Raw genomic sequence first — 12,319 nt, forward strand, 5'->3', positions numbered from 1 at the left:
GTTATATATGTCTTTTGGACAAATAACCATGCTATGGATTGCATTCTATGTTTTTCATATATAAATGTGCCCATTCTTGCAATAAGTTAAGCTTAACACTGACCTCACCAAATCATTCTCAATGTTCTCAAACTCTTGTATAAGCACAGTCTCGTTGAAATGCATGCAAAACTTTGTATGTAAAAAGAGCTGCCATCAAAGATGTACGGCTTCTATAAAAATCTAAATCTAAATTAAAAATTATGCTTTACATATAAAAGCGAGATTTTTTTTTTTAATTTGAAAACTATATCTTTAAGCTACTTTCAAAATGTGTGCATTATATATATGTGGTAAATACCATTTGAGTAAGTGATAAAAACAAGATCCCTTAAAATTGGTTTTAAACAAAATGTCAAGCTCATAATAATGTTTACAAACACTAGTTTTATATAAATCATGTTTTAGTTCAAGTGATTTGTGTTAAAAACATTGATTTTTTTATTATTAAAATTTTGATATTATGAAAGATGTTCATTTTTTTATTATTAGAAATATATTATTAAAACAAAAACATGACTAACTTAATATTAATATATGTTTCTCATCAAATCACTGATAAGATCATATTTATATGGTCATGTTTTAGGAAAAAATATTTTAATAAATGGATGTAATTTTGCCCTAAGGTCAAGTTTTTACCCTTCTCTCTCTCTCCCTATATATATATATATATATATATATATATATATATATATATATAAAAGAGAGAGAGAGAGAGAGAGAGAACGAGAAATGTAGTTCATGTTCAAACTTCTTTAATTTGTTTTCTCTTTCCGAGATATTCCTTCTGAGAAACATGGCTCCCCTTGTAGTTGCTGGGAGTAGCAAACATCATCATCATCGTGCGAGTGCGTGTGCGTGCTCCCTCCTTCTCTTTCTCTCCTACAAAGAACTGGAGTAGCAGAACCTAGAAGCAGGAAAAGAGGGTGACCCACCCGTTTCATTATTTGCATCTTTCTTTACCAAATATTTAAAGGAAAAGTTGCAGAAGATGTCATCGGGTGTTGTAACCCCACCATTTTCCACAGCCATCCCACATGGGGAAAACTCCCTCAAAATCCCCACCGCCCTTTCTCCTCCTCTCTCTCTTCCTCTGTGTTTCCTCTTTTCATTTTAACTCCCGGTCGCGCCTGCTGCCTTCCTCTGCCTGTCCCCTCTTGGCCTCACTCCACTTCTCTCCCTTTTCCCTCACCCTCTCCTCTTTCCTTTATTTTATGCCCTTGGTTATGGTGAGAAAAGAATGAGTTGGGGATCACATCAGAGTGGCTCTTCCCCCACCTTGGATGGACCTTCTTGGCCTTCTTAATAATTATGCATGAGGACAACAGAAATGGTTGAAACTAGCCTTCACAGACTCTCAAAATTCTTCCAAAATGGATTCTAGCAGCCTCAGAATCTCACCAACATCTTTCACTGTCTCCCTCATTTATCTGCTTCTCCTTGTCTGCACCTTCCCTGCTTCGTCGTCGTCTTCGTCGCTCTCGCCTGACTCCGGCGCTCGCAACCGGACGCTCGACGCGGGCAGTGAGTTGAGGAAGATAAGAAGGATCAGAGCCCACCTCAGGAGGATCAATAAGCCCGCAGTGAAGACAATTCAGGCAATCTTGAATTTGTCCTTTCTTCTTTCTGTTTTTCGGTTTTCCGGCTAGCCGGAAAGCCTTCTAGTTCCTGGCTGGAATCTCAGTGAAAACATTACAGAAGCTTGCTTAGTGTGCCATACTTTAACTGATGTACACAAGTAATCGTTTTTGGTGTCTTACCGTTTTTCTGAATCTTGGAACAGAGTCCAGATGGTGATCTGATCGACTGCGTCATCTCTCATCTTCAACCTGCATTTGATCATCCAAAGTTGAGGGGCGGAAGACCATTGGTACTGCCATCATCCTCCTTCTTCCTCTGCTCGCATTATTTTCCTTCCATCGATTACTTTTTTTTCTTACCATGCTTCATTCCATGGGGACAAGAAATCCCCGGAATGCCTCCCGCTCGCCGAGAAAATGCTCCCCATTTTGCTTTGGCCTTACGGTCAGAGATGCAGTTTCCTAAACCTCCTTCAAACTAGAGGTTTTTAAGCACAAACCATCTGCATTCTCACGCTATTACGGCTCTGCTAAATTTCTTGCCTGAGCACAAGCAAAGTAGGTAGAGATGCAACCAGACAGGTCTCTGTGACTGCCCAAAACTTTCACTGTACACGAACATAAAAAGAGGGAAAAAAGAACACCGAGATGAACGGGAGTTAGGTGCCACTGATTAGAAATTCCATGGTGGCGTCTGAAAGCGAAAAGGAGAATCAAAATGTTCACAGGAACTGAGACCGGCGCCAGGCAACGAGCGTGGTGTCTAATCATTGATCAGTAGACGCGTCGAAATTTTTTTTACGGCCATCCCACCTTCTGTTTTTCTGTCTTTCAATCTACAGGACCCTCCAGAGCGGCCCAAGGGCCACAGTACTTCGCCGGCCAACCAAACAGAGAGCTTTCAATCATGGAGCATGAATGGGGAGTTCTGTCCGGAGGGCACGGTGCCCATCAGGAGGGTCAGCGAGGCCGACGTGCTGAGGGCGAGTTCTGCGGCGAGGTTTGGGATGAAGGCCAGGTCGCCGGCGCTGAGGGTCGTCCGGCGGGACACAACCAGCAGCAACCATGAGGTTCGTTATTTTCTTGTTCTGTGGCGTAGTCGCACATATTCAGTGGGATGCAGTAACGGCAGATACTTAGATGGGAGGACTCTGTCAAAAAATATACCGGGATATTTTATCGTTTTTCTTCTGATGACCGACAAATTATTGCCAAAATCCCGATATTTTTGTGTTTTTTAGTATCTTTGTACGGCTTATATGGAACGATAAAAAATTTACACGAGTAGACCTAACGTACTACTTATTTAAACCATATAGCATATGAGGTAGTGTTTGGATCACATCTTAAACTTGGTTTTTCAAACAAGTTCATGAAGCAAACATGATTTGTGTTTGGGTGACAAGATCGAATGACGTTTTATGCGAAGAACCTGGCAAAAGGGGAGCCAGGTTGCTTACAAACCAGAGAATTCGTGGTTTTTTGGTGAAAACTCAGTTTCGACTGTCAAGTAAACATGCTTTATAATGTATGAACATATTGAAAACTTGTTCTTGCTCTGATCATCTCTGCTAATTAACATATACGAATTATTTTTGAAATTCTTCTGCTGGGCCAACGTATTTAGCTTAATTTTCGTTCTGGGTAGTTCAATTTCTTATGAAATATGATGTATTTTGGCTGATATCTAAGTACAATATTGGCAAAAATCTTAGAAGATTTTGAATATGGAGGAAAGAGGGGGCAGCAACCCTTACTAGTAATTGAAAGGAACGGCATGGACGCTTCTGGAACGGTTGAAAGTGCCACTCTTCTGGGGCTTTGAGAGATCACTTTACGTGCTTTTGTGGCCTACTAAAAATTTTACTCTTTCCCAGCTTCAAACTTCCCATCCAAGCCTCCAAAAGGTGTAGGGGCATAATGGTCATTTCACATTCAAAATTTTTTACCTTCATTTACCCTTGATTTTCATGAAAATGCCGTTTCTGGTTTTTTCCTCCTTGTTTATAACGGCTGGACTTTCTCCCCTTTGGCACATTGATTTGTCATAGTTTGGTACAATTCTGCAATTCTTGTCATCCCTCAAATACCAATTTTACCCCCAAAAAATGACATTGGATTTACTGAAAATTTTGGTTTTTCATGGATTATTTTGAGTTTTTAAATTATTTTAATCAAAACCGACTCGCCAGTTTCCGAAACCGATACGGGTAACATTGTGATTCGAGCAATGAAACGATTTCCAATGGCAAGAAGTGGGGTGGAATTGAATGAGAAAACAAAGATTAGTTAAATTTTGATGTAAGTTTTCGAAGTTAGACAGTCAAAAGAATTGATAAGTGGGGAGCTCTCATTTTCATGCAGGCTTTAATGAAAATCTGTCACTGACTTTTTGTACACACAGACTCCCCATTTCATGAGAAAGCACAGAGCACCACACAAAGAGAAAGGGACAGTCCTACACAAGGAGGGCATGGGCTCCACCACCTTGTTGAGCAACACAAAGTGGGCTCTGTGTTTGAGATGAAAGGGAGTCAACATTATGGTACATTTTCTTCTGCAGAAGAGATCAGCAGTTCTTTTAGGCCACAGCAATGAGGGCCATCCATCTTGGTATCTTCCCTTAGCATCCCCCAATGGAGATTAGTCCTGGTTTAACCAGTAGACAAAGGCCCTCCATGAATTCAGATCCAACTAAGCTTTTCTGCAGGGTAAGACCCACAATGCTGCAGCAACTGAACTGTTGAACAGTTCCTTTTCAGAAGATTTTGTACCATAATGTTGTGCTTGGCTTTGCTGGCCATGGTCAATAATATCTCAAGTCATGGAAGGAAAAGAGAGGGGATGGCATTGGGTGGTCGCCCTCAACATCAGCCTGCATTCTTCACCCTTTATCTCTGAGATTGATGGCAGTGGAAATGCGCCTCCGCCATCGGCTTGCCGATGAGCTCTGCCGGCCGGAGAAACTAGCCAGTGCCTAGCAACTGAAGGCAGCTTTTAAACTTAGGAAGCTGTTCTTATATTGTTCATCTAGGTTGTTCACATATACATCCAATCTTCATCCCATACTTTTTTGAACTTATAGTTAGCAATTAAATTGTTCTCCGAGCCGTTTCCAGAAGTCTTTTTTTTTTTGAATGCTAGAAGAAAAATCTTTTCTCAGATATCAAATTTTCAGAATACAGAAACTCTAGTGCAGAACTACTGAAAAATGCACTTAAAACAGAAGTTTCAAATAGTTTTTTTTTTCATTTCATTTCTTACTCAGCTCCTTCAAGACCACGTCTTTAATTTCTTTGGTATTAATCTTGCTGTCTATAATAATCCCCTGATCACCAATTCATTCAGTGAAAACTGTGTTAGAAATATGGTTTGAGCGTGTCTTCATCAGTTTTATTCACATTGTCTGAATGGGCCCTAAAGTTAATTAGTCATATACTTCTACATGATGGATTTATGTGTCGAATGCTTTAATTGCAGCATGCAGTTGGCTATGTTTCTGGGCAGCAATTTTTTGGAGCCAAGGCTGGGTTAAACGTTTGGTCACCTGAGGTGAATAACCCCAATGAGTTCAGCTTATCTCAGATGTGGGTTATCTCTGGTGCATTTGGGGAAGATCTCAACACCATTGAAGCTGGCTGGCAAGTTAGTATTCTTTCTCTATTCCAAAACCAAGAGTGTATGTAATATATATATATATATATATATATATATAGAGAGAGAGAGAGAGAGAGAGAGAGAGAGAGAGAGAGAGAAAGAAAACCATTGTCATGGAAGGAATTATATAAACAGCGACTCCTATATAGACTCAATATTATATTAATGAATAACAGATATTTTGTCCTATGCTGCAGGTTAGTCCCGAGTTATACGGAGACAGTCATCCTCGTTTTTTCACCTATTGGACGGTAAGTAATGGACTGAGAAGCGTTCAATTGGGGCACGTTTTCGTTTGTTTCATACTTCTTTTATACATCATTATTACAAGTGCAAAGAGAAGATCAACACACACACACACACACATATATATATATATATATAACAACATGCATATATTTTTAGACAATGGCGTCTTGAAATTGGCATTGAAGAAGCTTTGCAGCTTTTTCAGCCACCTGAAGCTGTTTCAAGTGAATTGAGCTGTACTCATATGCTATATTAATGTCCACAAATATATCTTTGAAAAAGATTGCAAAAATTTGATCTTGTGGATTGAATTTCGTAAAATGAATTTATTTAGTCTGTCTGCATTCGCATAAAGAGATAAAGTTTAATCTGAATATTAGATTGTCGATTTTTTTTTCAATCATATATATTTAAGGATTTTGAGCACGTTTGTGTAGTTGAATTCATTGCACACAAATTGAGCTGAGAAAAAACTGATCTCCCTGCTTTTCGATATCACAATTGAACTCTCTCTCTCTCTCTCTCTAAAACTGTTGCTAAATTCATTATAAATCATTGAAATAATGTAATTGTGGCTAAAACCCCCTACCGATACAAACCTTTTAGTCACTGGCAACATCCGGCAGCCTGTTGGTTGCATTTTCTTTATATATATATAAAGTCTTCGGTGAAAACCTTTGCTTTTCGAATATTGAATCAAAATGGTTGTCAGCCAATTGACTTTCAAAATGTCTCGGTGCCTATTTCGTGTTATAATTATAAGTTGATCGAATTCCTGCAAAGAAATGATTCCCATGGATTCAAACTGCAGAAAGAAATAATCCAAAAGAATGAAATATCTGCTGAACTTTTAAAATGAGAAGTGAAGGACATGTGACCATATTAGTGGATTTTTCTACCAAACTTCCATGATGATATGATCCAAACAAAACGACCATGTTGCCTCTGTTTTTATTTGAGAATTTAAGATTTTTAAACAAGATAATCATTGTTTTCAAAATAGTACACGACTTTATAAGAATAACTAAAATGGGTTCGCAAGATAATTATAAAATGATTTGGGTCTCAACGTGCTACATCTATGCTATGTGATGTGGACCTCAATGCACTGCAATGCTCATGACTTAACATTTTTTTTTTTTCATGGAATCACATTTAAAGATCATCATCGTCGAACTAAATTCTGAGATGGAGTACGGGGCCGTTGTGATAAAGATGTATTGACGAGGACTATCTTTGTAATTTTCTTGCAGACTGATGCTTACCAAACGACTGGATGTTACAACCTGCTGTGCTCCGGCTTCATTCAGACCAACAACAGGATCGCCATTGGTGCAGCCATCTCTCCCCTCTCCATTTATGCTGGCAGACAGTTTGATATTAGCCTCACCGTTTGGAAGGTAAAAATTGTCACAAATTCCCCTTTCTCTCTCTTGTTCTCTCTCTCTCTCTCTCTCTCTCTATATATATATATATATATATGAAAGGTTATTTTTACTTTTAAAAGTCACCCAACTATCTAATTAGAGTTATCTTCTCTATTAGGATGGATGATTATGAGAAAGAGAAGGAAAAAAAATGATGAATATTTTTATTGTCTAATTAATTAGTTCACATATTTTTCTTCTTGTTTTTCTCTCAAGGATCCATCTGTTTTAAATGGATGATAGTAGTTAGATGGGTAGGTAACTCTAAATAGTTGGAAACTATATATATATATAATGAAAAATGTATACTTAAATTTTATCAATGGTGTCTGCTATTGATCTATAGTCTTAAATTTGAGATCCTTGAACAAAAAGTAAATTTTAGGTATGTGGATGAATGTAAAAACCATGGCTATGTGGTCCAACGAAGGGGTCCGAGGATAGATCCACTAAATCGAGGCTACCAAACACAATCCAGAGAGTAGTCATTGGACCGAGCTGACCTGGAAAGACTTGATAATGGTCGGCAGGTTCCAGTGAGCCCAAGCCTGGGCCCAGCCCACATCAGCATCGCTGGAATCTAGCTAAGCTTGGCCCATACGATCCTGTGAGGTCCTCCTTGGGAGGGCCCATTTAGAACTCTTTCAGCTTTGTCGGTCAAGGCAGGGCCCAAACTATTCTTATTATTATATTTTTAAAATATTTTCCAAGTAAAAATAAAAAGTTTCTTAACTTAATAAAAGTTAAAAAGTTTTTTGTTATCTGAATTTGTTCAAATAGCAAGAGATATAGGAACCAGGTTTCGCCCTCGAAAAATATGAAAATTTGTGGACCTTCAAGGAAAATTTCCGATTCAAGGCCAGCACAGGAATATTGCAGCGGCTGTGGTAGTACGAACCAGGCGAGCATTAATGGAACTCACTGTTGGTACGCAATCAACGTACCTCCTTGACTTGACACGAACAGTGCACTGGTTTGGCGCTGAGATTCGCACAAGGAAAATTACCAATTCTAAATTATTTTTCTTGTAGCAAGAGTATGTTTTATTCTGGTGATTTCGGAAAAAATTATTTTTTTGATCTAATATAAAGCAAAAGAACTCGACCAATTTTACTGCACAAAGTTGACGTGAAGATAGTTTTTTGAAAAAAAATTTTACTGCACATATGCCCAAGTAGAAAACGAAAGTTAAATACAACCTTAGCTTTGCCAATTTGAAAAATCAAATAAAAAATAAAGCAAAATAAAGTGATTGGATTTACAATATAAGACAACATATCCAAAATCATGAGGCTCAATTGGAGAAGAAGACTAAGATTTCCAGATACCCACATGGAAAATGAATGAAATCTAACTAGAAACTAGAACTCTTGATATGTTTTCATTATTGGGGCGGATTTATATAGTTGCTAAGCATGCTTATTGCTGGTATATATGCTTGCAATGAGAAAGATGATCAATTTAGATGAGGAATTCATTAGAATTAACTGTTTGTTTTGAAATGTTTTTTCAGGACCCAAAACATGGAAGTTGGTGGTTGGAATTTGGTTCAGGATTGTTGGTTGGATACTGGCCTTCAGTGTTGTTCAGCCACCTGAGAGATCATGCAAACATGGTGCAATTTGGGGGGGAAATTGTTAACACTAGACCTTATGGAATTCACACAAACACTCAGATGGGAAGCGGCCGTTTTCCGCGGGAAGGGTTCGGAAAATCCAGTTATTTCCGGAATTTGCAGGTGGTGGATTGGGATAACAGTCTGATTCCACCAAACAACATAAGAATGGTAGCTGATCATCCCAACTGCTATGATATCCAAGGAGGGAGCAATAGGGTTTGGGGAAGTTATTTCTACTATGGGGGCCCAGGGAGAAATGTGAGATGCCCATGAAATGAATTTTTACCATATATGATTTCTTCTTCACAAAGGGCTCTTGGGTGGGTATCTTTGATCTGATGATTTTTTTTTTTTTTTTTTTGTACTTCTTGATTTTTTTTCCTAACGGGTGATTGATTAATTTTGTACCACTTATGTAAAGTTGAAGAAAGAAATTTAGTGAATATAAAATAGCTTGAGTCGTGCTTTCTATTTATGATTTGGAATTTTGATTCAAGATTGCAGACTCTTAATTCGTCCTCAAACTAATGAAATCCCAATTTCTGGTTTCAGTTTAATAATTTTGGAAACGAAATACCTCGTTTGTTTAAGAGCTTCAATTTTTTTATAAAATGAGGATTTCATTCTAAAATTTCATGATTCTGAATATGTCGAAACCCCCTAAAAAAATGTCACAAGTTACCATCATGTAATTAGGACTGAAAATAAATAGGATTGTGGAGCAAAGGTTAGAGTTGAAGAAGGTTTTGGACACTTAATTCCCTCGCCCATTTTTTCTTGCCTCCGAGATTTATGATTAAGTTGGGACTTGGGTGAAAACGTTGCAACTGTTAACTAGAATATCACACATTCATCATTTTCAATCTAAAAGAATAACATCTATAAAAATTGAAGCGACGACCGAACTCTCGCCGATATAACACTTTAGTAATTTCCGTTGTTCCAAGCAATACAATATTATCATCCACCATGGAAAGATTTTTCTTTTCCATAATTATTAGCCACCGAAAAATTGCAAGCAAATGATGGCTAGAAATGAGAAACTAGCAAAACGTTGAAAGAAAGAACTATTTTTTTTTCTCTGACAATGTCATCCTCGTTTGTCATTTCTTGGTTCATCCATACATATTCCAAACATCTTCGGATATATTTTAACTATTTTTTAAAAGGGTGGAGAAGACAGTAGTAAAAACATGTTTTGTAGTAATAATCATGAACAATGCTTTTTGACGTTTGCTTAAAAAGTTTTTTAACATGAATTTAAGTGTGTTTGATTTTTCTCGTTGAATTCTAAATAATATCACTTGCTGCTAAACCTAGGCATTGGGCCGAGTACCCAATGGATACCCGATACTAGGCTCGATCGGGCTTAAAAAAACCAACCCAGGTCAGCCCAATGGTCCAGGCTGGCCCAGACCTGGTACTTGTGGAGCCAAGCCGGCCCGATGCCCAGGTCTACTTCTTTTGGGGTTCAAATAACGCCGAGAGTGAAGCACAATCCAAACTCAACGCAACTTCCGCTAAAGATCATACGACCTTTTGCTTTCTATGGGCAGGCAGCTTGGAACTAAAGACTCTTGCTTAAAACTGCTGGATATAGAGTATCATGTATTTTTTATCGAAATTTTGTTTACCTTTAAATTATGCTATCTGTTTGATTTCATGGAACTTTTGTTCCAAGCATTCAGAAGTTAACTGCCAAAAAATTTCTCCCGGCATTAAAATTCCGCCTAATTAAACAGATGGAACATTAATGTCGACACCGTAGTTCCAACTCCCAAACTCTTGGCACCAAAGTTCTGTGCATGTCTGTGTCTGAAATTTTCAGCCAAATTTAAACTGAAGTTTCATCTATATAGTAAGGTTCCATGAATTTAAACAGGCCCTAAGTAGCCACTTGAATAAAAGTTTAAAAATGTACTCAAATAAAATAAAGAAAGATATTAATAATCATTATAAGTTCATTTTAAATATTACAAGATTTTGTAAAGTTATCAATGTGGTTCAGCTGTCGAACTGACAGAATGTTACTTCCCGGGTCCGATGGGTTTATTGGTGGTTTCCTTTTTGTGATCTAATGAACCATGGTTGTGTGAGACACGCGTCTAAAAAATGTTTCAACTATATACGAAATCACTGGCAATTTCAGGAATCAATAGAGTTTGCAATATTTTCTGATTTTGCGAATATGTTCTTGTGAGCATGATTCAATCTTCTCCAATTGGGCGCAAGGTGGACTTGTGAAGCGGTTCTTCAATTTGGCATAAGCATCAGCTGGCTTTTGTTCGCCAAAAGAACACTTACGCATTAAGCAGTTGGGTTGTTGAGTCAAGCCCAAGCTTGGCCAGCTCGAGCTCGGCTCCAACTCCACTCGAGCTCTTTATAGCAAAATCGATCTCGACTACAAAAAAACGAGCTTGAATTCAACTCGTTTAGCCATGTAACTTGTTTAACATTAACTCGTGTAACTCATTTAAATCGTGCAACTTGTCAAACCGGTTTTGACAATATTATATAGAGTATCGGTTTGCAAGTCGAGTCAGTATAAACGAGTCGAGTTCCTGAAACTCGAAATAGACTCATTTATTGTTTCGAGTATCTTTGTAAGCTCGAACTCGACTCATTTATAAACGAGGCAAGCACGAGCCGAGTTTTTTCGAGGTAGTTCGAGTCGAGCCCGAGTTGTCTAACTGCTATGCTAACTTCTTTGTAATTTCGCTCTATGATGCTGTCTAACTGCTTGATGTATAGCTACTTTTGATATGTTTTAATAAAAGGGTTGGGGGTCTTATCCTCATGCAGGTAACCTGATTGGGAATTAGTTTTCAGTTCTCAAGAGGTTCTCAGTTCTCAAGAATGATTACATGTTTAGGTCCTGAAAGACAAAAACACCATCATACTACAAAAGGGCATAACCACTAAATCTTAAATGATTAGACATTGTTGTAATTAGAGGCTAGAAATTTTTTATGAGGGTGACAGAATTAAAGTTTCTAAATTTTGACAAGAACTAAAAATATCATTTTTCAAAATTTTTATATAAGACAAATGAAATTTTTTAAAATTTACATGTAATTTTTTTTTTCCCCTGGCAACGCCGCGATCGACACTTCCTTCGACACCAAGGAATCTCTCCAAGAAGAAAGCATCACTTTCTCTAGCTGCTTTTCTTTTAAGTGGTTGTGATACCGGCTTCCTACTTTTATTGTCAAAGAAGAGAAAAATTAAAGCATATTTGATGCAAAATCGATCGCGTATAAGTATCCAGTTTCATCAATTCATGACACCTTATATATATATTGGTAGAAACCAGACTGTCCAGACCCTTTATTTTTTTTACTAAAAATTATTTTAAATAAAATGTAAACATCTTAATATATTTACAAAAAATTATTTTGATATAAAAAGTGCTTTCATTAAAGTTGTTTTTTTTTTAAAATGTAAATTTTTTTATTATAAAAAGTTGTCGCTATGGGGCCATTCATTTTATCATATTATTAAAACAATATTAAAGTCTAATAAATGATCAACTTGTATATGTTTTGCACCAATCTATTTTTAAGACAATATCAGTAAAGCTAGATTACAAAAAACACATTTTAAACATCAAAATTAAAGTGAGTAATTTTCGTCCCTGACGTAACCATCTATTTTGTACCAATATATATATATATATATATATATATATATATATTTGTGTGTGTTGTATATGCACGTTTAAATCTGACAGATGCAGAAATATTACC

The 12,319-nt window shown here is 37.2% G+C and overlaps 1 protein-coding gene across 1 annotated transcript; it reads left to right on the plus strand.

The window, feature by feature from the left end:
• The first annotated feature begins 864 nt into the window (after positions 1-864).
• Positions 865-9,048, plus strand: LOC116247228 (uncharacterized). The gene is made up of 7 exons (XM_031619264.2): positions 865-1,640; positions 1,826-1,912; positions 2,465-2,692; positions 5,103-5,267; positions 5,477-5,530; positions 6,782-6,928; positions 8,469-9,048. The coding sequence occupies exons 1-7, from the start codon at positions 1,416-1,418 to the stop codon at positions 8,844-8,846; spliced, it is 1,284 nt and encodes a 427-aa protein (XP_031475124.1). The 5' UTR covers positions 865-1,415; the 3' UTR covers positions 8,847-9,048.
• The last annotated feature ends 3,271 nt before the right edge of the window (positions 9,049-12,319 follow it).

Source organism: Nymphaea colorata, chromosome 2 (genome assembly GCF_008831285.2).
Source record: "Nymphaea colorata isolate Beijing-Zhang1983 chromosome 2, ASM883128v2, whole genome shotgun sequence".
NCBI classification, from domain to species: Eukaryota; Viridiplantae; Streptophyta; class Magnoliopsida; order Nymphaeales; family Nymphaeaceae; genus Nymphaea; species Nymphaea colorata.

Excerpts from the sequence above, each read along its gene's own strand:
- LOC116247228 (XM_031619264.2), top strand. The coding sequence starts at position 1,416 with ATGGATTCTAGCAGCCTCAGAATCTCACCAACATCTTTCACTGTCTCC. Across the intron at positions 1,913-2,464 it reads TGAGGGGCGGAAGACCATTG|GACCCTCCAGAGCGGCCCAA; the intron begins GTACTGCCATCA and ends TTCAATCTACAG. Across the intron at positions 6,929-8,468 it reads TTAGCCTCACCGTTTGGAAG|GACCCAAAACATGGAAGTTG; the intron begins GTAAAAATTGTC and ends ATGTTTTTTCAG.